Source organism: Lissotriton helveticus, chromosome 8 (assembly GCF_964261635.1).
Source record: "Lissotriton helveticus chromosome 8, aLisHel1.1, whole genome shotgun sequence".
Lineage (NCBI taxonomy): Eukaryota > Metazoa > Chordata > Amphibia > Caudata > Salamandridae > Lissotriton > Lissotriton helveticus.
Window position 1 is genome coordinate 353,314,535 of NC_136069.1, and position 27,231 is coordinate 353,341,765.

At 45.8% G+C, this 27,231-nt stretch overlaps 1 protein-coding gene across 4 annotated transcripts in view; it reads left to right on the forward strand.

Annotated features, from left to right (window-relative positions):
• The first annotated feature begins 2,667 nt into the window (after positions 1–2,667).
• Positions 2,668–27,231, forward strand: part of USPL1 (ubiquitin specific peptidase like 1) — a 396,693-nt gene continuing 372,129 nt past the window's right edge. Inside the window, exons 1-2 of one of the 4 annotated variants that reach the window (XM_078657139.1) lie at positions 2,719–2,933; positions 22,814–22,981. In XM_078657139.1, coding sequence (XP_078513265.1) covers positions 22,844–22,981 — 138 coding nt within the window. In that variant the 5' untranslated portion in view covers positions 2,719–2,933; positions 22,814–22,843. Of the gene's footprint in view, positions 2,934–22,813; positions 22,982–27,231 lie in introns of all 4 variants that reach the window. The other 3 variants (XM_078657137.1, XM_078657140.1, XM_078657138.1) reach the window with 3 other exon arrangements.

Sequence of the window (27,231 nt, forward strand, 5' to 3'; positions counted from 1 at the left end):
GGAACGGCAGGGCGATCTTCGGATCGCTTCCAGAAGTAGTGATAGAGTCCGACGCCAGCAGATGGGGCTGGGGCGCGCGCTTTGGAGAGGTTTCCACATGCGGCAGGTGGTCCTCGCAGGAGCTGGAGCTTCACATAAACTGTTTAGAACTGCTGGCAGGATCGTTCGCGGTCCGCACGTTATCCCCGAAGCAGACATCTTGTTGCATCCTCCTACGTCTGGACAATGTGTCCGCAGTGAGGTATATCAACAAGTTGGGAGGCACGAGGTCGTCTCTTCTTGTTCAAATAGCCAAAGATTTTTGGCATTATTGCCTTCAGAACCAGATATCGGTGATAGCGGAGTACATTCCGGGACAGGCCAACCAGGTGGTGGACTGGAACTCCAGACACTTACGGGATTACAGCGACTGGAAGTTGCTTCCCCAAGTATTCCTCTGGCTACAGGCGATTTGGGGTCCTTTTCAGACGGACCTTTTCGCCTCCAGGTTGACTTACCAGATTCCCTGGTTCTTCAGTTGGAGGCCGGACCCAGTAGCGGCGGCGACCGATGCTTTTCTGCAAGATTAGTCGCAAGGGATCCAGTATGCCTTTCCTCCCTTCTTGTTGATTCCCAGAGTAATGACTCAGGTGATCAGACAGAAGGCGGAAATAGTCATGGTGACTCCGTGGTGGACGTCACAAGCATGGTTTCCCAAGTTGTTGCAGTGGAGCTGCGACCGCCCTCGGTTATTACCGACCTTGCAGTGGTTGTTGCAGGGCCCTCGTCAGGAACAGCACCCATTGCTGTTGGACGGCAGGCTCACGCTGATGGCATGGAGGCTTTTCGGGAACAGTGGCAACTGCCGGGAGTTTCGAACACGACTGCAGAGTTCATCAAACAAGCATGGGCTCCTTCCACCAGGAAACGTTATTCCGCAGCCTGGAAGAACTGGGTGGATTGGTGCGTGGGACGACACCTGGATCCCGTGAGGGCAGAGTTATCCCAAGTTTTGAATTTCCTGTCGGAGAAAGCGGCCAATGGGCTGGCATACCGTTCGGTCAATAACTTTTGTTCGGCCATCTCAGCGGGGCATGCTCAGGTAGACGGGAAACCAGTGGGCATGCACCCGGTTGTCTGTAAGTTGTTGAAGGGAATCAGGGTGGCTAAACCTCCCAAACCCAAGTATACTGGGTTGTGGGATGTTTCTGTTGTTATTTCATTATTCAACAATTGGCCGGTTAATTCTCTTCTGTCTGAAAGCAATTGTCGGCGAAATTGGCCATGTTGCTCTGCTTATCGTCTTGCAGAAGGTCTTCAGATGTGAGAGCCCTCGACGTAACAGGTAGAGTGTTTACCCCAGAAGGGGTTTCGTTTCATATTACAGGTCGTACTAAAACATTGTCTCAACATATTTCTTACAATTCCTTTCCTGAAAATGAAAAATTATGTGTGGTCCAATGTTTGAAGACCTACGAGGAATGTACGAAGGCCTTACGGCCACAGGGCTGTTCTCAATTGCTAATTGCTATTCAAAAGCCCTTTAAACCTGTAGTGGCTGCCACTATTGCTAGATGGCTTCGCTTCATTATGAAAGAAGCTGGTGTTGATACGCAAATTTTTGGTGCTCATTCAGTAAGAGGCGCGATGGCGTCAAAATCATATGGTTTAGGATCCAGTATTCAAGATATTATGCGTTGTGCAGATTGGTCCTCTGAATCGACGTTTAAAACGTTTTATTATAAGCCGTGGGAGATATTACTTCAGTGGTATTTACTCAGCGTTAAACTAGCATAATCTGAAGCCTCCGGTCCTGTAATAGAATCAAAAATTTGCTAGCATTCGCGACAAGAATTTTCAATTCTATTAAGGACACGGAGGCGAGGATTATCCCACCCGGCTTAATGTACAAAATGTAATACGCTTACCCACCCTTTTATGCAATGATTAAGGTGGTGTTAGCTCCTTTATTGCAGGATCTGATAAGAAGTCGGATTGATCGACCTCGGACGTCAGGATGTTAATCTGAAGCTGTTCTTCCACGTTGGAGGATTGTGAATATTCAAGTTTTGTTGGACTTGTTTCGCCTCAAAGAAAGAGGATGATGGGAGCACGCAAGGGGTTCTTATGGACTGTGGGGGCGTGCCTTATTCATGTGTGTTCATGGGAAATGAAGTTTTGTTAATGTTTTTTATGAAAATATCCATTTTCATTGGCTGCTGTGTTTTATGCAGTAAAGATTGAGAAGCATAATCCTCGCCTCCGTGTCCTTAATAGAATTGAAAATTCTTGTCGCGAATGCTAGCAAATTTTTGACTCCCGCTGTCCATTGTTCCCACCCCTGCACTCCTCCCGTTGTCCCACCCTCATCCCTCCTTTTGCTTGAGCTCCCAAGCAATAGTCCGCATTCTTTCTTTTTGTTGCATGTGCAACATGGCTTAAAATAAAAAACAAATTAAAAACTCTGGCCGCATCATGCTTTTATTTTTATTTTAGTTAAAGCTATATTGCACAACATGTAAAAAAAAGATGTGCCATTGGCAAAGCCATTAGTACTCGCATAGACGAAATCTATTGGGTTTGCCAGTGCTTGTTAAATCAGCATTACGCACTAGATGCTATAGATAGTGAAAGTGTCTGGCGAAGACGGTGGGCGGGGCCTTAGAGGACAAGCGTTCTAGATTCTTTCAGTGCCCCGGGGGCGTCGTTGAAAAGGTTACGTTAGTCAGAAACGTGCGCCGGAAGTCGATTTTCAGAGCTCTGCGTCGCTCTCACGTTGTTTTCACGTTGGAGGGTGTGCTGGGCTCCGGCGAGTGCCGCTGCCGTGAAGTTGGCGGTTCTTCGGGAGCAGCGGCAACCGGGGGCCCTGAGGCAGCGCATGGACAGCCGCTGCCGGCGGACATCTTGCCGGTGCTCGCGTGCCGTTCATGGGCGAGGAGGAGAACAGGAAACAGGTGATGGACCTTACTGTGCAGTCGAGGCCGCGGCCTACGGCTGGTGGGGAATCGAGCGCCTAGGTCCTATGAGCCGTTCTGTTTCTGGCCACAAGCCGTTAGACGACACTTCTTGGGCAAATATGGTGTCTCGTATGCAGGCATTGATGAACGAGCAATGCGTGCTCAGGATTTCAATGCCGGGCTTCCATGCCCCCCCAACTCCCCGTCTGTGGGCGCTGTTGGTGATATTCTTAATTGGCAATAATTTCGAACTGCCTTTGGTTAAAGGTGTCTATTTCACACATTTAAAGGGGCATATAAAAGGACTTCTTTGATAGGAGACCTTTTGTTGGGTTTGTATTTCAGTTTGGCCTTTTCTTAATATTGGCGCGTCTGTGTAAGTTTATCAATGTGCCTTAGTCAAAGGTGCAGTTTTTGCCGACTTTTCTGTAGCCAACTTTCAGCCCGGCCAAAGTTTGACATGTGGAGAATTTTTCACGCAGTACAGTATTTCTTGTTTTGTAGACGCCCGCCATTTAAAGATAATTGATGTGACTGTAGATTTGCCAGAGAGTTAATGTAATCTATTAAATTAAATGGCTGGAAAGCTAAAAGGAAACCTTAGCATAGGTGCTTAGCGCTCGTTCCTAACTCAGCTGTTTCCTACTTTAAAATGGAATGTCACAGTTCGACTCTCCTACAATGCTCAGTAGCTATGCATAAACATATGATTGTGTGTATGTATATTATGTATACATACATAATGGCATCAGCTGCCACACTCAGTGCATGTTCAAAGGGACAGTGAGCTTGTCCTGTGATATGACCTAATGTATATGTGGCACAGAAACCTTTTTATGTTTTCAATAATGTGTTGGACGAGGGGTCCTATATTGTGAAATGTTTAACAGCAATGGTGTATACTATTGGATTGTTGAGAAGCTTAACTTGGATGGGATTGATACGATTATGAAGCGTTTAGTTTGAATCTTGTCATTCAGCCTGCTTTGTTCAGAGTAAATACTTGAATCTGATATACCTTCTGTAGTTTGTCAACTAAGTAGCTTGACTGTTTTATTGTTGGGTACGTTTTTGTACCTCATCTTATGGTGTGTAGTCTTCTTAATGATCTGATCCAACAAAGGTCCGTGGCTGAACTGCTATAAAGTTTGAACCTGACAATTCAGTGTGTCTCTTTCTAGAGCAGAGGTCTTCAAACATTTTGATGCAGAGACCCCCTTTCCAAATTGTTGAGTGTAAGGACTCCCTCCTGACAAAAATGTCTAGAACCTGGTACTCCTCATTATCGACCACCATAACCTCCCTCGAATTCAATGGCAATTTTTACGGTGTGAAGTATTAAACAGTGTTTAGCAAACCAAAGGCTGGTTGGTGTCTGTTGTTAAATGTCAGAGGCTTACCACACAGTTAAAACTAAGTCTCCAAAATGAATAACTGAAAAATGAGCAATGATACTTTATTTTTGACAAAACTCATTTGGGTGATGGCACCTTTAAAAACTAATGTGATGGGTTTAACACATAAATATAGCAATAAGCAACAAAAAGGTGACCTGTCCAGCTTTGCAAAGGGCCTTCTATTGTGCGGCACCACGTGTTGCTGCTTTTTAGTAACTTTTGTTACTAACTGTTTGAGCTATAAACAAGTTTTTTATAATTAAAATCAGCAGATTGTGGCAAATTCTATAATGATGTGAAAATCGCCACACAGATCATCCTATCAATCATGTTTCTTATAAAGCATAACCTTTGAGGGTCTCAAGGTGCTGGTGGGGGGTCTGCAATTCAGTTGAAGAGCCTGGTCTTGAGGTCCTTCCTGAATTGAGGAAGCAATGGTGATTGATTGCCTGAAGTGCAGAGGCAGGGAGTTCCAGATCTTCCCAGCGAGGTAGAAGGATCTTCCAGCTGTGGTCTTGTGCATCTGTGGGATGGTGACCAAGGCCAGTTTGGCGAAGCTTAGTAGTCTAGTGGAAGTGTAGAAGGAGGGGGTGTGGTTGAGGTATGCAGGCCCGGCGTTGTGAACAGCTTTGTAGGCGTGCATGAGGAGCTTGAAGGTAATTCTCGTGTCGATAGGTGGCCAGTGAAGATCTCTAAGGTGGCCGGTCATGTGGCTGCGGTGTGGGATATTCAGTCGGAGTTTGGCAGAGGCATTTTGGATGTTCATCAGTTTCTTTTGAAGTTTCTGGGTGGTGCCGTTGTTAGTCTGCTGCTGACAAGCTCATGGGTGACCGTTCTTTTGGACTCAATGGGGATCCACTTAGAGATCTTAAGAAGCAGGCGGCGCGTGTGTAAGCAGGATGATGAAACATTGTTCATTTGGCGGTTCATTCAGTTCGAGCACTTAACGCCACCAGGAGTCGTCCCAGGCAGAGCACAGGATGAAGACTTCGGTCTTGTCTGAGTTAATCTTGAGGCAGCTGTCCTTAATCCAGGTGGCGAGTGCCTTCATCCCATTGTGGTAGTTGCTCTTGACGTCTGTAGGTTCATCTGTGAGGGAGAGAATAAGCTGGATGTCGTCAGCGACTAGGTTTGTGGCGTGGGATGATGGCTGCAAGCTGGGTCATGTAGATATTGAAGAGGATGGGGCTCAGAGAGGACCCCTGAGGCACTCCACAGCTGATCTCTGTGGGTTCTGAGTAGAATGATGGAAGTCTGTGATTAGCCGTGAGGATTCATTCTAGGGCGTTATCAATAGTTGCTGGCGTTGTGGAGTCTTGTGCAGAGTTTGTTGGGGGAGACTGTTGAATGCAGCTCAGAGGTCCAGGTGGATGAGGACAGCATTTCGCCTCGGTCAAGGAGTGTGCGCATGTCGTCTTTAGCGGCGAGGAGAGCAGTATAGGTTCTGTGGCTGTTTCTGATGCCTGAGTGTGAGAGGTCCAGGGTGTGGTTAGTTTCGATGAACTCATAGAGTTGGGCGTTGATGGCTTTCTTGATGACCTTGGCTGGGAAGCAGAGAGATGGGTCTATAGTTGTTGAAGTCCATCTGGTCAGCAGAGGCTTGATCTCTGCGTGTTTCCAGTGTTCGGGGGAAGGCGGCGGGCTCGATGGAGCTTTCGATAGTGCAGCAGAGTTTGGGTGCAATGGAGGTGCCGGTCTCTGAAGATGTGAGGGCAGGGAACCGAGGGGGCTCTGGAGTGGATGCTCTTCATGATTCTGAGGGTGTTGTCTGCAGTGAGGAAGATCCAGTTGGGCAAGGTTTGCTGGGGTCTGGAGTTAATGGGTGAGGTGGTTGCAGATGGGGTTGGGGTGGGTCTTGGGTTGCAAAGCTGTTGTCGATCTCCTTATTTTTGCGGTGGAAGAAGGTAGCAGGTTGTCGCAGAGGTCTTGAGGGGTAATGTCTGCTGTCTCTGTGCTGGGTTTGCAAATTCTTTGACCAATTTAAAGAGCTCTTTGATGTTGTGTGTTTTGGCAGTGATGCATTCCTGGGTGGCTGCTTCCTTTGTTGTTCTGATGAGGTGGTGGTGTGCGGTGACAGCGGTTTTGAAAGTTGCGCAGTCAGCTATGGTCTTACTGCTCCTCCGTTTTTTCTTGAGCCGTCTGCAGGTCCACCTGTACTATTGTAGGATGTGGGAGAATCAGCTGGCTTTCCTGGAGGGCTGCTTGCCATAGTTTTCTGAGGGGAGCCAGTGTGTTTGCGCAGTTGAAGATCCAGCAGTCAATCAATCAATCAATCAGGTCATTTGTAGAGCGCACTACTCACCCGTAGGGTCTCAAGGCGCTGGGAGGGAGGGGGTGCCGCTACTGCTCGAACAGCCAGGTCTTGAGCTTCTTCCTGAAGGAGAGGTGGTCTTGGGTCAGGCGCAGCTCGGTCGGAAGTGAGTTCCAGGTCTTGGCGGCCAGGTAGGAGAAGGATCTTCCTCCTGTTGTCGCTCTTCGGATGCGGGGGACGGCGGCGAGGGCGTGGTTGGTTGATCTGAGGAGGCGCTTGGGAGTGTAGAAGTTGATCCGGTTGTTGAGGTAGCTCGGGCCTTGGTCGTGTAGGGCTTTGTGCGCGTGGGTGAGGAGCCGGAAGGTGATTCTCTTGTTGACCGGGAGCCAGTGCAGATCTCTCAGGTGTCCGGAGATGTGGCTGCGTCGGGGGATGTCGAGGATGAGTCTCGCCGAGGCGTTCTGGATCCGCTGGAGTCTCTTCTGGAGTTTGGCGGTGGTTCCGGCGTAGAGGGCGTTGCCGTAGTCCAGTCGGCTGGTGACGAGGGCTTGGGTGACCGTCTTCCTCGTCTCGGTGGGGATCCACCGGAAGATCTTACGTAGCATGCGCAGGATGTTGAAGCATGACGAGGAGACGGCGTTGACTTGTCTGGTCATGGCGAGGGAGGAGTCCAGGATGAAGCCCAGGTTGCGTGCGTGGTCCGTCGGTTTGGGTGCGGTGCCCAGGGCGGGGGGCCACCAGGAGTCATCCCAGGCGGAGGGCGTGGAGCCCAGGATGAGGACCTCCGTCTTGTCTGAGTTCAGTTTCAGGCGGCTGGTCGTCATCCATTCGGCTACGTCTCTCATCCCTTCGTGCAGGTTGGCTCTGGCGGTGGCGGGGTCGTTGGTCAGGGAGAGGATCAGCTGGGTGTCGTCGGCGTAGGAGATGATGTTCAGGTTGTGTTGGCGTGCGATGGCCGCGAGGGGGCTCATGTAGACGTTGAAGAGGGTTGGGCTCAGCGAGGATCCTTGGGGTACGCCGCAGATGACTTTGGTGGCCTCTGACTTGTACGGTGGTAGGCGGACTCTTTGTGTTCTTCCGTCGAGGAAGGAGGTGATCCATTCCAGTGCCTTCTCCTGGATTCCGATGTTGCTGAGGCGCTGTACTAGGGTGCGGTGGCAGACAGTGTCGAAAGCCGCGGAGAGGTCCAGGAGGATGAGGGCCGCTGTTTCTCCGTTGTCCATCAGAGTTCGAAGGTCGTCGGTGGCGGCGATGAGGGCGGTCTCGGTGCTGTGGTTTGCTCGGAAGCCGGACTGTGAGGGGTCGAGGGATCCATTCATCTCGAGGAAGGCGGCCAGCTGTTTGTTGACGGTCTTCTCGATGACTTTGGCCGGGAACGGGAGGAGCGAGATGGGACGGTAGTTCTTGAGGTCGGTGGGGTCTGCTGTGGGTTTCTTGAGGAGAGCGCTGAGTTCGGCGTGCTTCCAGCTCTCAGGGAAGGTGGCGGAGTCGAAGGAGGTGTTGATGATGTCCCGCAGGTGGGGTGCGAGGACAGCGTCGGCCTTGTTGAAGACGTGGTGAGGGCAGGGGTCAGTCGGAGATCCGGAATGGATGGAGTTCATGGTGCGGATGGTGTCTTCGGTGCTGATCGGGGTCCAGGTGCGGAGGGTGGTGGATGGTGGCGTCGTTGCGGTTGTGGCTTGCGTTGGTTGGTTGTTGAAGCTGTTGTGTATGTCCGTGATCTTGTTGTGGAAGTAGGACGCGAGGGAGTTGCAGAGGTCTTGCGACGGTGTGATGTCGTTGTTTCCGGCGTTGGGGTTGGAGAGCTCTTTCACGATGTTGAAGAGTTCCTTGCAGTTGTGTGCGTTGTTGTCCAGCCGGTCCTTGTATGCATTTTTCTTGGTGGCGCGGATCAGTTGGTGGTGTTTCCGGGTGGCGAGCTTGAGGGTGGTCATGTTGTCCGTCGTTGGTTCCCTTCTCCAGGCTTTCTCGAGGGCTCGACAGTTCTTCTTGGAGCACTTGAGTTCGTCGGTGAACCATGGTGTTTTTCTGCTGCAGGATCTGCTGGGCGGGGTCCTTAGAGGGGCGAGTTCGTCCGCGCAGTTGCTGATCCACTTCGTGAGGTTGTCGGCGGCCTGGCTGGGGTTCGCTGAGTTGGCGGGAGGGTGCTGGCTCAGGGAGGCGGTGAGCTGGTCGGCTGTGATCTTGTTCCAGCTTCTTCGAGCAACCTGTTGCTGGAGGTGGTGGATCGTCGTTCTTCTGAAGGTGAAGTGGACGCAGCTGTGGTCCGTCCAGTGGAGTCCTGTTGCGTGGCTGAAGGTGACGTCTTTGCTGGATGAGAAGACGGCGTCGAGTGTGTGTCCGGCGAGGTGGGTGGGGGTGGTCACCAGTTGCTTGAGTCCGAGGTTGTCGAGGTTGTCGAGCAGGGTGATGGTGTTGCGGTCGTTGTTGTTCTCCAGGTGGAAGTTGAGGTCCCCCAGGAGGATGTAGTCGGCGGAGGGGAGAGCGTGCGGGCTGACGAAGTCGGCGATGTCCTCGCTGAATCGTGTGCGCGGTCCCGGGGGTCGGTAGATCAGGGTGCCTCTGAGGGTGGTCTTCGGGTTGGTGTGGATCTGGAAGTGCAGGTGTTCAGCGGTGGTGAGGGTGTCGTCGGTGTTGGTCGTGATGCGGATGGTGTCTCTGTGGATGATGGCGATTCCTCCTCCGGTCTGGTTGTCGCGGTCCCTCCGGGTGATCTTGTAGCCCTCTGGGATGGCGATGGCGATGTCTGGGGCTGAGGAGGCGTTCATCCAGGTCTCGGTGATGAAGGCAACGTCGGGGGCGGTTGTGTCGAGCAGGTTCCAGAGTTCTACGGCGTGTCTGTGGATGGAGCGGGTGTTGAGCAGGATGCACTTGAGGTGGGTGCTGCTGGAGTTCGGCTTGTCGGGTGCAGGGAAGGTCCGCAAGGGAGTTGCATGCTGAGGTGTTGGCACTCGTGGATGTCTGTGGTGGGGTTTTGCGGGGTGTGGTGGTGGGCTGGTCTTCGGTGACCTTGTTCTGGCTTCTGCAAGAGTTGCAGTGGGCGTGGTGGTGTACGGAGGGTTGGTGAAGAAGTGGTCACAGTTGTGGTCGGTCCTGTATTGCTCGGAGGTGTGGCTGACCGATGTTGTTGCCTGCGGAGATATAATGGCTGTAGTGCACAATATAAGTATGGACACAACATAATATGGTTCTGAGAAGAACCATATTATATTTAATGGGATGCTGACAGCTTGGCTTTTATAGCTGCATGGAACTGGAGGCTACTGAACATCATTCATTGTAATTAAAACATAACATTTACAGTCATTAATAATGAACTGTACGGTCCAAGAAGTGGTCCCTCAGTCTTCTTTCACTCTGTTTTTATAAAACTGTGTCTATTTTTAAACATTCTGAAAACAGGTGCTTCTATTATAGCAAAAATTGACTCCTGGTTATATTTTTTTGCTGCTGTTGTTGACTTCAGTCATGTTTTTTTCGGGGGCTGAATGGGCTTGAAAATCTGAGCATGGAGAGCAATGTCCTAGCACTGCCAGAGCCGGCGTTAAAACATCCTGCTGTGTGCAGTGGTTGCTGCATTGGAAGCCTCTTACTAGAGTTAAAGGCTTTTGTCAAGTGAGCTGTCTGAAGAGGTCGGATATTTTTCTCTAACACAACATTTAAAAAAATAGCTTGTAAATTAGTATTACAACTATTCCAAGCTATATCAGGAATTACAAAAGCACGTTTTTTTGTAATAAGTGTGATGCAAAAAAAGAGTTAAATAGGAGCAAAGTAGAACACTTTACTTAGTGATGTGCAAATGACACATATTTGCAGAAACTCTCTTTCCAAACATTGTTTTTACACTCTATAATTTTATCAGTAGAGCCGCATGTCAGTGGGAACGTTTGTGGCCATTTCAATGTAAAATCTACTGATTACAAATGTGTGCTTACCACTTCATGCTTAGTTATGCATTTATTAAAAGTGATAGTTTTTAACCATGATTTGAGAAACATTCCTTCTGTCCTGATGAATGCTGTTAATGAACTAAGAGGCAAGTCAGGAGTCTTGTATCCTCTATGTGGCTAGATTTGTATTAATATATGGAAAAAAAGTTGTGTCTATTAAATCAAGCAAGTTTTTTGTACAGCAGACATTCTGAACTCGCACATTTGTTTATTTATAAAGTTTTATATAGCGCAAACTTGACCCCGAAGGATATCCAAGCGCTTTACAGTTATAGGGCGAGGAAGGAAAAAGATGAAGGTGCTCTCATATATGATGAAGAAAATGGCAGCTCAAGTTAAATTATTTGCTCATGATCACATCATTTGAAACCAGTTTATGGGTCAAGAGCATTACAAATAGGTAGAGTAGATTCTGTAAGTCACTAGACCTGTAGGTCTAGTAAAATTGTTATGATTTTTCGAGGCCTGATGGCTTAATGTGTGCTTCTGCAGCGCACACACTGCCATCTTTCTCTGCTGCTGCATGGGGGAGAGGACTGACCTAGGTGCAGGCGGGCAGCCGTATGCTGAGGCAGGCACTGTCTAGGTGGGAGACCAGCTGTGGTAGCAACTAGTACAGTGCAATACAGAGTATGAAATTGACAGCTACAAAATGTTTTATAATAAAACGGTGCTTCCAAAATATAGATTTTACTAATACCCAGGTCCTGTGTAATGCAATTATTATTTTTTTTTTTTTTTTTTTTTTACATAACTGTCTCTTCAACACCTCCTATGGGAAAGTAAGCACTATGTAAATATAATTAAAATAAAAGAACACACTTAACAGCTCAGTTGTTAACTACCACTCAAAAAGAATAAATCTTTGTCATCACAAAGCTTCGAGTGATTCGATCAATTAAAGTCAATACCGGCTCCCAAGCATCTTTTAAGTCTGCAGATTACCCTTTACATTTGCGGTGTGACTCGTGTACATTTGAATTCTTTCAGGCAAGCAGGCACGTTGGCAGAAAAGCTTGTTTAGCTGTCTGCCCGGCTTCAGTTTCACAGCACAGGACACTCTGGATGACACTCCAGCTGAAAGATTAGACCTATTGGAATTAACAGCCCAGTGACATTTGTTTTTTCCCAAACGAAGAGCAAATGCGCCCCCCAGATTGAAGACCTCTGTTCTAGAGTGTGAAAAAACATTTAAATTTGTTAGATGAGACGGTGAGCTTTATAAGTTGAACCCTAATCTTGGTGAAAACTTTCCGGCTTTCAACTTGGGTTACACATTGTCAACTATAAGCAAGTTTATATTGTAGCGCGAGAGTTCTACATTATTGCCTGGACTAGGCATGCAAGAGTGAGGATAGATTCACAACAAGCGTTCTACTTGATACTATCAAAACTTTTTATATCTTACCAAATACCCTAGAAGAGGTACAGCATTCCTGCTGGGTGGGATGTGGTCTGAAAAGGGCATGTTAACCAACAGGCATTGTGTGATGTATCTGGTCTGAGGGGAGACCATAAGTGAAGGCCGTGTGGGAGGGACAGAAAGGCGAGACCAGTGTGACAAGGATATTGACCAGCAGGGTGTAGGCTGTGAATGATTAGAAGCTCTATTCACACCCACCTTTTCTATGACCTGTGAAGTATTTGGCACTGATGCTGTAACACTAGCTAAGCACAGTAATTTTTAACGTTTGAAGTATTGCTCTTGATCACTTGTACTAGGGTGTTTTTTTTTTTTTTAATCCTTAATCACAATACCAAATTACTTTGATCTAGTATTTGGTTTAAATAGACGTTTATAGCATTCCGTTGAGTGTCACGCAAGAAGTAGGTAGTCTGACCGCATAGTTGATATTCTACTTTTTTTATTGGTGCTGCAAGAAAGATATGAATTATGTGGAGTTTCACTGTTGCTTGATACTGAAAGTGGGGAAGCTCAAATAACTTGATGATAAACATGTGAAACCTTTACAGGTACTACAGTAGTGACATTGCTCGTTATTGGTGGGAATGCTCTTTAACCGCGGCGCGAATTCTGCATCGGTTTAATTAAGTGGGCAGGCCATGTCGGCTAACACACGTGCACAGCACTACGGAGGTAGTGCTCGCGCCGGCTGATGGCCGACAGAAGCCGCGAAGGGGTTAAGTCACTTGGCATAATTAATATGCATATTTATTTCAGCATATCCTATCGATGAGGAGACTAAATATTTCAAATTCATTAAACATACATAATTCGTAGCGATAACATGGTTTGTGTTAATAATCTTGTATCCTTTCAGATATGCAATGGTGTTTACTCTTGTCACTTCAGTGTTAAAGTTCCACCATTCGGTATTCTCAATATTCCTACTTCACAGCCAAAACGTAGGACCGCTTAATCAGTTGAAGTCCAACAATTCCGTAGTAGCTATTCTAAAGCCATTATATCCTAAGGGAATAGGGAACTCCTCCAGCAATACTGGTCCATGCATTTGGCCCAAATTGGTCAGGGCCTCAGGATGCAACACATGGACATACTGCCTTCACCACCAACTGTGTGAGACATCTCACCGATTGATTCACATACTTTAAAAATTCATTTAAATCTTTTTCCTCAAAAGCAAAATTTGAATTCGGTTGGGTGGAAGGAAGCCTTTTATGAATCCAACCACGCTCAGTCAATAGTAGCTAGTATTGTAAAAACCGATGGGGGCTAGACCCAGTCCACATCTTTACAGCATCCAAACCCTGACAGGGCCATTCTCTCTCTATTGTCCGAGTGTGCGTTAGGTTTTTAAAAAATGTTAATAGCACTCCAAAAGGTTGGCACATGCCTTCTGATTCTTCAGCATATTGACAAGATATGTCTCCCTTATTACCCATTAATTGTGCTGCCTGAAAGTATCAGGACTAGGCTATAAATGTGTTGCCATGCATAAAGTCGATACATCTAGAACACTGGACCTGTCTTGTCAACGGGAACTTCTCTAATAACAACCCTGCATGAGCATTCCAGTCACAATTTCCTGCCTTTAACACAATCTCTAAATATACAAAAAACTTGGGGGGTGGAGGGGTGATGAACTTCCACTTTTTTCCCAGACAGAATCTTCTTTTACTAGATTCATGATTGAAACAAAAAACTTGGCTGTATGTGCAGTAATTTCCATCAGTTACTGCCTGGCTCAGTTGTTAAGTTATTATTTTTCTTTCTGTCCCTCTTAATGGCTGATAGCGCAAAGAGACCCAGGAGTGTGTGATGCTCTCTACAAATATCAAAATAAGATTTTTTTTTTTACATGATGATTTTGTGAGCCAGCGTTTTCCTCCAAGAAATGGAGCAGGCATTTCAGCATGAAATAGACACTAACATCTGTTTATAGTAAAAATTAAGGTGAACAAGTGTTATTACTTCTGCATTTTCTGTAATCAGAGCTACATCTGGTAAAATGAAATAATTCCAAGGTCCTAATATTAGTATGGCCACACCAAACAAGATTATATTAGTGGCCACCTTATGCAGGATTACTAGCGGTACTCACCTCCATGCATCAGGCGGGGTTGTCAGCAGGAATGGGGGAAAAAAGTCTGTTAATTTGGAATTCCTCTACAAGGGTAATATCGAAAGCCATAGCTCCAATGCCCTTGGACCCAAGGTACTAATAGTAATAAGTCTCTCAAACATTACATAATTCACTCAAATATCAGTTTTATATATATTGGACATTGACATTTTTCACCAAACGTCATTTTGAGTTCTGAAAATAGAAATTTTTGTGTCATACTCTCAATTTTGTTATACATATATTAATTCAACAAAGCAAAAACTTTCTACTTTAGTGGGTTTCGCTGCACACAGGAGAGCTACTTAAAGGTAGATGGATGGAGTACTACCACTAGCTCACAAGCTACTCGTTGGAGAAGCCTGGCTTAAGGTGTCCTTTACCAATGTGAACATATAAAAAGTTTACCTTTTTAAAATTGATTCTGTTTCTTGATAACTTAACAGGGTACATTACAATGTGTACAGTTCCATTGCCTATGTCCGGAAGAATAGCTTACAGTGTAAATACCACATTGCCGTCACATTACACGTGTTTTACAGCATTCAGCGAGACTTCCAGTGAACGACTCCTCGTCTGTACATTCCCCCATGTTGGCCCTGCCTGCCGAGTTTCTACATGGGCTCTCCCAATAAATGTTCCATTTGCCCTAGACCTGTTCCCATTTCCTGTGACCACCTCTGCTCTCATACACTGTTTTCTTCCCTATCATACACCAATCAAGGTCCTTCATCCAATCCTGTTACTCTTTTCATGAGAAATAATTTTAACCATCTTTCAAAACTCTTGTCAGTAATTAAATTTAAATATTGCTGCTACGTGAACCTCTTCTAGATTCACATGCGTTGCATTATTGTACCATTTTGTAGCTGGATATAGAAATACCCTAAATTAGCACTTTTTTCACGTAATTGTTTACCATGGGGGAAGCATAAGGCAGCAGTGTCCAGCACATCACCTCCTTTTTCATTCCCCCCTCTGTTGCCTACTGTAATGAATCATCTGTCTGCATGGACTGAGCCAAAATTTGACAGAGGGTGGTGGTGATCGAAGATGAAAACAAATTAAAAAGACATGCATTGGCTGAGAAGACTACTACGTAATTGGACCAGAGGAGTACACATTTTTCCTGCAAGCTTCGACCTCCAGGCGGTTGGAGAATGTACCATTTGACGATTATGTCCAACCCTGGGTACATTTGATACATTTGCTCCAAGGGTCATAGAAGAGTTAGCCCAAAACGCCACTGAAAATTTTCACAAATCTTTGCCTAACAAAGGGCCATACTTCTAAGACTTGCAAGCCATGCCTGCAGTTTAAACCTAAAACCTCAAAGTTGACTGTAAGTGCACCATCTTAATGTCCAGCCAAAGTAGCCAACTTTCGCAGACTATGATGGCTTGGACTTAGAGGGTTAAAAGGAGGCACAGAGTGAACAAAACCACAAATCCGATTTCAAAGACCCAGCTATTAGACATGGCGATACCTGCAATGGTTTCAAAATGAATGTAATTATAATGAAAAGTCTAAATCAACCAATGCCTTGAGCAGAAATCTTCAGAGCTGAAAGTGTCAGACTTAAAGAGAAAGTTAACACCTGCGACGCCCATCACAAACTATCAAAAAAACCTATAGACTGAACACATGAACTGAAACAAAAAGCTATCCATGTGCTGAATAAGCCTAAGCAATCTGCTGTGGCATCAAAACAGTACTGAGACCAAAGTAAGCCTTAGAACAAAGAGTAAGACACTACAGCAAATAGACCAGTGCTGGAAGATCATTAATAACCAAAGTGCTATGCCTGATATCCACAAGGCAAAAAAAGCAGGCTTGAAGCTAAAATGATTGATTTTGACCCTTAAGAGCACCACTTCTGTGATCATAATGATAGATGCATATTGTAAAGAAATAAGGGAACCCAAGTAAGGTCTGCCAGGGACCTTGGGAATTAAGCTATTTTTAAGAACAGTGGTCCCTAGAGAAACAAGCATTGGAAATGCAATAGGTCTCGCAATAGAATAGTTAGACATTTTTCTTTTTGCAAATGGAAGAGTGGCGTTGCGTGGATGAGTGGCGTTGCGTGGATGAGTGGCGTTGCGTGGATGAGTGGCGTTGCGTGGATGAGTGGCGTTGCGTGGATGAGTGGCGTTGCGTGGATGAGTGGCGTTGCGTGGATGAGTGGCGTTGCGTGGATGAGTGGCGTTGCGTGGATGAGTGGCGTTGCGTGGGTGAGTGGCGTTGCGTGGGTGAGTGGCGTTGCGTGGGTGAGTGGCGTTGCGTGGGTGAGTGGCGTTGCGTGGGTGAGTGGCGTTGCGTGGGTGAAGGATTGGTAGTGCGGGCACTGCTGCTTGGGGTATCTGCGAGATTTGTGTAAGTAAATGGAGAGGGGGGAGAGAGTTGGAAGAGAGAGTGAAAGAGGCAGAAACGTTGAGAGGAAAAGAAAGTGCGAATCTGTAAGCTGAGAGATGTGGCATAACAGAAGGATTGGTAGTGCGGGCACTGCTGCTTGGGGTATCTGCGAGATTTGTGTAAGTAAATGGAGAGGGGGGAGGGGCACGGAGCTCATCAAAGCAGTAATTACAGCAGTGCGGGAGGGGGGGGGTCTGAAGAGCGGGGGGGGGGGGTCCGGGGAGTTGAGGAGGGGTGAGGGAGCCAGGGAATTGAGGGAAAGAGTGAGTGTACTGTATACACTGAAATAGAGCACACTGCTTCCCCTCGCGGCGCTATACTTAGGAGCAGACAGAGCATGAAACGGGGAGGAACTTTAAAGCAACGAAAGATGGGTTGAGATAAGGAAAGACTGCAGAAGGAACAACCGAGACAATAAGAGAATAATGAATTCTGTATATGGAGAGAGCGGACAAGAAAAAGAACAGAAGTAGAGAACGGGTAATAGGAGCAAATATGGGCGGACAATGCAGGAAACAGTGAAAAGAGAGGAGGGTGGATGAGAAGAAAGAATAAAAGATGGAGGAGAGGAAAAAAGGTCGGCAAAGACAGAGATAAAACAGAACATAGAAAGAACGCACGAAAAACAAGCAGCAATATCGAGAGGTGGTGGGGGCAGGGTTAAGGGTAGGGAGAGAAGGCACAGGCTGGACAGGAGAAGTATGGAGAGTGGTGCAGGCGGGGGGCGTGGAGCAAAGCCTTTGAAGAGCGTTTGGCTGCCAGGGGGGCGGAGAAGCAGATTGCCTTCAAGGCAGGAGGCAGGCAGAAGGCTCGGCCAAAGCTATTAAGTTGTTCTTCGGCAGTTTTACAAAGGCAGGAAGCGCCCCAGTTAATTGGAAAGCTGACTGGGGGTAAGGTCTAGCGCAAAAAAGGAGTGCCGGTAGCTCCATCAGAAACCACCGGCTCAAATTAGGCACTGGTCTAATGAATCAATGTACTTTTGTACCTGCAAATGCGTTTACTTTGAGACATAATTGAGCTTCCTGAGGTGGCATAAGAGACTCGCTTACTGGCGCTGGGTTGGGTGTGTGGACACTCGTGCTTTGCTCAGCTGTGAGATCCATTTACACACCCGAGTAAGAGACCCAGTGAGCTCGTCGGCCTCCTGCAGAATGGGGACAAACATCTCATTAGGCACATGGGGCTGAGTGACTTCTGTTTACCATTAAGGAGTCTGCTGGTGCTTCACAAAAAGGGCACGAGTTAAGCTAGCCCAAACTTTGCCAACAATTGGCTAAGAGCACCGATTCCATTAAAAACAACAACATAGACACAAATCATAGTGGCGTTTAAATAAAACATTTGCAGAAAAAAGTGTGACATTTCCAAATTGGAACCTAATCGAAGGCACGAACCCCAGGCGCTTGACAGGCAAAGCCCCGAGCCTGCGCTTGGCGTGTTGGCAGTACAGAAATGAGAGCAGAGCAGAGAATCATGCGGATGTGGAGCTGGGTAAAGCTGAATGGTAAAAACACTACAGAGAGGTGGGGAAAGAACAAAGGACTGGAGGAACACGGGGAAAAGGAAAACAAAACCACAGGGCAAAGGCAGGAGGAGGCAGTACCCGCTCAGAGCATGAGAGTCTGCAATATATATTTATGAGTGAAGATCAGGAGACGGAGGGCATTGCTGTGGGGAGGGGGTGTAGGAGAAATGCACAAGGCGGGCAGGGGAGGGGGCGGAGCGGGGAGAGCGGCATGTGGGTGTTAAGAAGCCGGGCCTTTGAAGTGAAGCTAAGCTTCACTTCAAAAGGTGTCGGAGGAATGCGGCTGACGGCGATTGCGGCTGTGCACGCGCTTTTAAGCTCAATGCACATGCGCATTGAGCTTAAAAGTCACGGGCACTGCAAGGAATCGCCACGATTCCTTGCTTCTTAGTTAAAAGTTGTTTAAGCCGCAATAGGCTCGCAAGCTCGATGCGCATGCGCATCGACAGGCGAGACCTAAAACCTGTAAAAAGGGGGGCAAATTAACATAGACCCAGTCAGTACTATATTTGTATAACTTGTCCAGCCGGACAAAGGTGAGATATTTAATATTTTAAATTCAGATAGGAACAATTGAGGCAAAACAATTTGTAAGTGGGACACAAGCCTGCATCCAACTAAACCAAGAGGCACAAACAATGAAGAACACAAAATGCTCAGGCAAAGCTGTAGGCTTGTTAAGCACAGCATTTTCAATGTAACAAACAAATTGCAAGAGAACACCTTTACACATTAAATGACAATTTAGAGTAGTGTAAATGTTGGCAACTCCTGCATGGATAGTAACAAATATGGAATTGAGAGCACGAATGGTGAACAGCCGGACCAAGAAAAATGCAATCGGAGAGCTCCTCCTGCATCTCGGAAGCCGTCATTTACTGTCTGCAACCCAGGAACACAGACCTAGCACAACCCTGTATCTGGAATTAAGAGCACGCAGCTGCGGCTCCCTCCCCTATTAGGATACTCAAGCAATCGCGCCTTCTCCTCACTGGATGGGTCTCACTAATACTGCGCCATTACCTTTTACACTCTAAGCGGTGCTGTCCCCTACACCTCTGATTGTATTTTTCTTGGTCTGGCTGTTAACCATCGTGCCCTCAATTCCATATTTGTTACTATCCATGCAGGAGTTGCCCACATTTATTACAGGCAATTGCACACAGGCATGCTTATTCTAAATGTCCTGATGATCCATTTATTGTATATATGGATCGAAACGCTGTTGACACCCGATACATCTTATACACTGCTCAAAACTGTCATTTAATGTGTAATGGTGTTCCCACCTCCCCAGTGCCATAAGCTTGAATTTCCACTCTTCATCTCCTGAAGGGCCCACATCTGCTACCAGACCGGACTCAGCTTATGAAATATGTCAGGACTGTTTGACAAGGGATCTATAGATCTAGAGTCTTCCTTTCCTGACAGTTGTGATGTGATTTTGGCTTCTAGTATGTTGAAAGCTACCTTTTCTTCAAAAGTATGTGTAAATGTGGAGTAATAAAGTATAAGCTGAATATAGAGGTAAAATTGTTTGTCCCAAAGGCGAGACCTATTGGCTATGCCAATGCTTGTTAAAGCAGCTTTGGGGTTGGGTAATGCTCTGCGCTATGTAACATAACATACGCTTTGTCGCATGAGGCGTAGGCTGTACCTATAGTAGTAGTCAAGCTTTCTGGTTGCAGATCTATTCCAGACTCTTTGATTTTATTTCGTGGGTAGATCTGAAGAGTTAGTTTCTGTCCTGTGATGCTTGAGTCACATTCTGTGACACTGGACCAGTAGGAAGTTCATTTTCGCCTCCCCTGTCAGGGGCACCAAAGCCCTGGCTTGCCACCTCTTACGGGATCGCCCTAGAGTTGAACCTTTCCACCATTTTGTACCTCTTCACTGGAATTTGGTCCCTGTCATTTCAGTGTAGCTGAGGAGAGAGTATTGGTGGCGCCATCTGTTCCAAGAGGAAGATTTGGGGACCCCAATATTACGAGAATCCTCCCCCACACACACACATTTCACCAACAGACCACTGAGGCGCCTGGGGGATCTAATGACAAAGACGCCACCTGCTACCATCAGAAGCAGCTGAACGTCTGCAAGATGATCTTAGAGTGGCCCATCCTGTTGTGGTTGCGTGAGGGCATCTCGTGGGTGTAGTGTGTGTCACAAGACCATGTGCATTTTTGTGGTCATTTGTTTTGTGTCAACAGATGCCTCTCTGAGGTATTTCTCACTAAGAGCACCTCATGAGATGCTTTACCCCCCAGAGGATACATAACTCGGGGACTTGTAACCTCTGCCATATGTGCGGTGAGGCATGGTCGCGTGCCAACCCTGAATTATCCATGTGGTTAGTGATACAGGAAGGTTTTCAGGGATTTCCGGAAAAGGAGGTGGTTTTCAGTTTTTGTTGGCGGTTCTGGAAGGAAGTTCCTTATTAATGTCGCCAGGATGCAGCTGTTGACTTTGCTAGCGTGTTTTGATGACGTGCTGGCGAGGTTAAGATTGCTGTTGGCACGGTGGAATTTATTGCATGGTCTCGTAAGTAATCTGTGTGCGCACGAGTGAGTGTTTTGAACAAGATCCTTCGCCTGATAGGGAACTAGGGGAGGAGTTGTAGCATATTACTGGCAGGTTGCCACGAGTTTGCAACCGAAGTCTGCCTGTGAAGTTCAGTTTTTTTTTTTCTAGTTTAGATGTGCCTTTTTTGCGAGCAGGCGTAGTTCAGGTCTCATCCATTTGTGGCAGACCCGTCTGTCCTCTCATTGGGTGAGCTGAAGGAGAAGCAGTGACGCAAGAGTGGCTGGAAAGGCTGCTAGCTTGCCTTCTAGTTAGCGATCTATCTACCCTGACGCCAAGGCTCTTGCTTTGTGGGTGATCTGGATATTGATAGGGTTGGGGCATGGGTTATCCTCTTTTATTTACAGGTGGGTGAGCCTACAAAGTTAACAGGGAGAGCCAAGCAGAGGGTCTGGCTCGCCTGTAAGAGCCCTTGCACGAGCCAAGCCTTGAAAATGGTTGCCATGCTAATAATGCAACAAAAAATTACGTGAATAACTGTTAGTCTCTACAAATTGATTTTTTTAAAGGAGCACATTTTTTAACATGTGCCAGCTTTGACATTAAAAAGTCAAGTTAATGGTTCATTGAGAGGTAATGAAGAACAATAATGGTGCTTCCCTAAACCAAGATTGACAGGTTGATTGTCCTGTCACATTACAGCACTCCCAGGATGACCCCTTCCACTTTACAGTCATGTGATAAAAAGAACAAATCCTGTTATAAAAGCTTACGCCACAGTAGGCTTTACAAGTTTTGCAGTGTGTTGTTAATGAGGTCCTAATCCAGTTATGGGCTTCTGTAGTTGTGTGATGGTGTTTATATTTGTGGTTTTAAAACAAATCTGGAGGCGTGCGTGAAGTCCATTCTACAGGGTTATGTGAGCGATGCTGCAGTGGGCCCGAAGCAAGAGCCAGCTCTTGACTAATCGTCTCAAGTTATAAGAAGCCCGGGAGTTGTGTGTGCCCGCGCATGCAAAAAGGAAATTTAAAAAAAAGTGAAAGTGATTGTGCTCCAGATGGTGCCTGGTCGGGCGCTGAAAGCTGGCCGATGCGCACGCGCAAGGCCAGCATAAGCTGTGGTAGCACTTTTTAAAAGCCCACATACTAAATGTTTCGCAGAGCAGCGCATAAGCTGGCTCAGGCGATACCTAAAAAGGATTCCTTTCTGCCATACTAAATGTTTCGCAGAGCAGCGCATAAGCTGGCTCAGGCGATACCTAAAAAGGATTCCTTTCTGCCAGAGGAGAAATGTAATCGATGTGAAGATTTCTAAAACAGAAGGTGTAACTCAGAAATTATACATTTGTAGAACATGCAGCACTACGATACAGGCCACATTTTTGTAAGACCACTTTCCTTCAGTCATGATGGAAGAGTAAAAAATATTTTTTTAATATTGAGAAAGTGTGTTCAGTAAATGCCCAGTCAAGGTAACATTTGGATATAGAATAATCAAAATGGATCTGCAATAGTCCGTGACGGTAAATTTATGGCTCATAACAACCGGGATAAAGGACATGGGGGAAATTTGTCCTGTTGAGACAATTCTAGGAGTATTTGGGAATTAAGGTGGAAAGGAAAACTCGCTTCGGGGGTGGGTTCTAAATCAAGTGATGGATTAGCAGATTTGTTTGGGTGCATCCTTTAATGTGTTTTGCTGGGCTAAACTGAACTGATTATTTCATTATTTTCAAAAATACCTGTGTGAATTTTCCCTTTAAGTCGTTTTACCACTGATAATGTTGTTTTTAGTGAAAGATATAATGAATGTTGGTGTTAAAGTCCACACATAACTCAAATATTTTTTGGGGTGCCACTTTTCAAACACTTTCAAGTGCTAAATCTGAAATTAACTCCTACACTATAAAGACTTTGTTACCACAAGCTGTTTGACCACAAAACCATTTAATATAAACATTACATTAAATGTAATTTAGCCAATTTTATAAACAGATTTTTAAATAGGGAGATGGATTTATTTTCTGTAGATTGCCAAAGTGTTGGGTGAATGTATTAATTTGTCTTTATTCATTATAGGTCCTTTTCAAAACATGGTATGTGTCTTGGATGGCTTATATATTTTTCTCTTGACTGATGGGTGGAAAATATGTTGCCTGCTATTCAGAGAGGAGAGCGAAAGTAAACTTAAAACATACAAGACGGTATAATGTTATAGTTTTCACCTTTAAACTATTTCATGTAACTGTTTGTATTCATTTTTTTATTTTTGCAGGGTTCTTGAGTGATTCTAAACGGTGTTCACATGTTAAGTGAGATGGGAAAAGGTGCCCAGTGGCTCAGAATGATGGCTTCAGAGACGACTGGAACTGAATTCTCATTGCTTGAACAAGGGACGGGTATAGGGCACTCAACATTCCCCACGGCGGGGTATTTGGGAAAAGTCAGTGAAACCTTTGGTTTTCAGCATCTGTGCAAAGCTTTTTTTCCTTGTTTTTTTGGACTAGATCGTAATTTTGATAAATGTAAATGTACTTTTCTTTCCTCAGAAATCTTTAAAAAAGGCGAAAGATTATTCTGAGAGTAAAAGTTAAGTACTCTTAAAATGTTATTTCTGATATTGCTTTATTTACACATTCAACATTTTGTATTTCACATCAAGTTGTAGATGATAGTTTAAAAGCAGCAATTCTGGATTGGTTGAAAAGCAAACTATTAAAATAAGCCCAAGACTCTTGAATACAGTAGCGTTGCATCAGCAATTATTTGCAGTACCCGCTGATAAATGCTGCCCCCCTTCTGTTCTCAGACATGCTGACGTTCTGCAGTAATGTCCATTGGAGCAAGTTGTGGGGGCCAGTACTTTGCCAGTGTTGTCCTTCCTGGTCGAGATACACCTTTTGTCACCCAGGCATAGGTGTTGTCTCTGATAGGGGTCTGGACAGAGGTTTGCCTTTAAGTAACTTTAAGATTTAAGCTTCTCTTTGGTGCACTTCTTTAGCTGACTGGAATTGCTGCTTAAGTTGTATGCTTTTTGAAAGTTTCAAAATGTTTTGAAATCTTCTTGACTGACGAGCATTAAATGAAACTAATACACTACATATAAGGTTAAAAAAGTGATACCACAAGATACTGTTCTGTATGTTGATTTACCCAGTTCGGAGCATATCATTTAAATTGGCTATGTACATATTGTGCATGGCAGACCCTCTGGTCGGTTGTTCGAAGACAATCCTCAAAGCCCAGATTTTAATTCTTGATTCGATAGGAAGCCTGTACACGTAACTGTTTTTACTTTTTTTTTTTTTTTTTGAGGTGATTTCATTATTTGGTGTCCCCCAGCTACCAACACTCCCCTTGCACCATCCTATGCCCTTTGTAGTGTCTTCTGTCCCTGGGACAGACTGCTCGTTCCACTCTAGTCATAGGAGGTTTGCCGTAATTCCTAAAATTAGGAAATCCCAACGAGAAAGTCAAGCACTCCTTTTTCCTTGGACAGAGACTCTAGAATGATCTACCTCCAGCATGTCAGTAGTGTCATTTACTCTTTCACAAATGTTTAAAGACTTGGCTCATCCAACTTTCGGAATCACCCCAACTCTTCATTTTTTCTTGATACCACTCAGGTTTGATCTATTTTCCTTAATTGAGGGTAACGCTGGGAAACCTTTTTTAGATAGCTATGCGCTTTACAGATTGCACATAATACTGTGGCATAGACAAGAAACCAAAGTTGACCATGGCTTGACATCTTCTCTTGTTATTGCAAACACTGATTTGCAAACCTTCTAACCTAAAATGGTCACAAGTTTTTGTTGGCTGATTAGTCTCTTTTTCTAGTAACTGGGATTTGGTTGATCATGAATTGGAGGGGATTTTCTTTTGGGAATATTACAAATCTTTTTCCATGGTTTTAGTGCTAACAGAAGAGTTGCTCTGTCCTCTACATAAGTATGAAACCAACCCCCGCCCCTTCAAATTTTCCAGCAGTTGGGCTTTCATATAGATATTAAAACAGGCAGAGAGAAGGGCGGATATCTGTTGAACACCACAGGTCGCTATAGGATGAGTTGCTGTATATTCATCAGACCACTCTGCAGGAATCTATTCCGTGAAGGTTATCTAAACCATCCAAGCTGTTGCATGCACTTTACTCTTCTACAATCAAGCCAAAAAGATGTCATAATTTGTTGTGTTAAACAGTGGTCTGCCCTGGTCAGCTGCCCTGATCAGCTGCTCTCATCCTCAACTGGGTCTTTATTCAGATGGCCTACTTACCAGCAGGTCTTTTAATTTAAGAGCTGAGAAATCAGGCCTCTTTTTCTAGTCTTGCGAGTAAGGGACCCTGCTGTGGTATAACTAGCTGGCTCCCAAGATGATTACGAACGGTAATCCACAGCTGCCTCACACACTTGGAAGAATGTCCTTGGTTAGTGAATTAATTTGTATCCTTAAATATGTTGCCCCTGAGTGTGTGGGGGAATGCCTTTTTAACTGCAACAACATATCAGGAATTCTGTGATTAGGGTGGTGGATTGAAAAGTCTTCTTGCAGCTTAACTCCTTGGGGATCCATCATTTTATCTTTCATCCCTTCTATTATCAGAAAGGATGATACTGTGTACTGATTTTAATTGTTGAATGATGAATGTTTCCTCCAGGCTATTCCACATATTTGAACCAGTTTGCTTGGTTTAATTCCTTTAGTAGATAATAAAATGTGTTAGTCCAGTTCCTTGCCGCAGTTGTATTGCTGGAATCGAAGGTCTTTCTATAGTCCTTTTTAACACCATACTCTTCCCTGAGTCCACCAAACCGTGTCAAACTGCCTGAGTTGTATATCTATCTCATCTGGGTGATAGCACATCACGCAGGTGTGGCTAAGAGTGTTGATTTGCCACATAGCTTAACCTGGTCAGGCACTACAGCAACAGCTTAGGAATGTACACCTTGTGTGTTGCAGACTTCTGTAGGTACCTTTTTTAGGTCGAGCCTGGGCAGTGCATGCCCTGCAAGAAGGCATACTGTATTAGAGTATGGACTTTAAGCCCTCCCACTCTCTGCCCATATTTGTCATTGGCTTGTACCCTTGTCCTTCATAAGGGCTGGCTTCTGGTTCGTTAGTAGGCTTGTTAGTCCTGCCTTAGCACCACTGTGTCTTCATTTATAGCTTCCCATGAGGACTGGCCCTTTTACTTCGGTTTTTACATGGTACTTCATGTTTAGTCTGTAAGCACTATTGTCTTTGAGTTTCTTCTACTGCAGTCACCACATGCTTTCCTGCAACATTCAGTGCGCCATGTGCCCTTTCATTTTCTATCCAGCCGGGACAATGGCGGCTGCTTCTTTGAAGTGAAATAGGTCTTGCATTTACAATAGTTTGAGCTATTGGCATTGTAAATGACAATGCCTTTTATTTATGTGTTAATTATTAAAACAGATACATGAAAGGCATTGTCCTTTACAGTGCCAACAGCTTAAACTCTTGCAAATATGAGACCTATTGCATTGCAAATGCTTCTTTCAGATGCTTTTAGGTATGCGTAGGAGGCCTGTTTGTGGTGCGCCTGGCCCGCCGTTGCCAAGTCTGTAGTTCTGTATTGCAGTGGTGCTCCACTTCCTGTGTATGTAACTTTCTTTTTTTTTTTTTTTTTCAGAACAAAATTTTATTAGATTTTGGTAGTTGACAGAATACAAAGAAACACCGCTCCCTAAGAGTCAGAGAGGCAGTGTGCATATAATAGTATTGGTTTCCAATATATTCAATCAACATTCCCCCTGTATCCCACCCGGTGCCCACCCTCCACCCCGCACGGTGTCTACAGTGTCCCGCAAGAGGAGCCCAGCAATCTCAATAGCTGCGTGTATACCAGTACACCCAGAGTCTGTATGTACGCGATCTGCGCCGGTGGCCCGAGGCGCTGGGGGGTCCAGCAGCAGGCCCCTGTAGTCCGCCCATCTCTTCCAGATCTGGAAATGTTTTTTGGGACATCCCCTGGCCTCAAATATTGGACGTTCTAGCCCCATGTTAAAGTCCATGCCCCGTTTCCACACCTCCAACAACGGGGCTCTAGGAGCCTTCCAGGCCCGGGATATATCCCTTTTTGCCACCGTGAGGCCCAGGAGAAGCAAATGACGTTTGTATATATTTCCCCCCACTTGCTCCATGACATGGAGGAGGCCCAGCTTCGGCGAGCGGGGGAGTTCCCAGCCCAACACCTCCTCCAGGCATAACTTTCTTAAAGACTTTCCGGTAGGCTAAACCATGCTGCCACTGACTGGAGTTTCATTGCCAGATAGTCTCTCCTAAAAATTGGGTGCTCCTAGTTCCCCCTCCCCAATGTGGAGAAATGGCTTCTGTAGCGCAACTCCTAGCATGTTTGTTCCAGTTTAGTTAACAAAGCTTAAGTTCACAAAAGAGTGGTATAAGCATCCCTATTCGTTTTTAGGTCTCGCCTATTCTATCCTGCAGGGATTGAATAGGCGAGATTACAGTAAGCGGTCCGAAAAGTCTACCCAGCTGCGGATCGCATACAGTTCATGTGACACAGGCGCGTGCACATCGCACACCCACACCATTGCCAGCCACATCCCACACCATTTGTCTGAGCCTCTGCATCAGACTTCAAAGAAAGCCGCTCCCCCCCCCCATCAGATTTCAAAGGAAGCTGCTCTCGCGCCACGCAAATGCCGA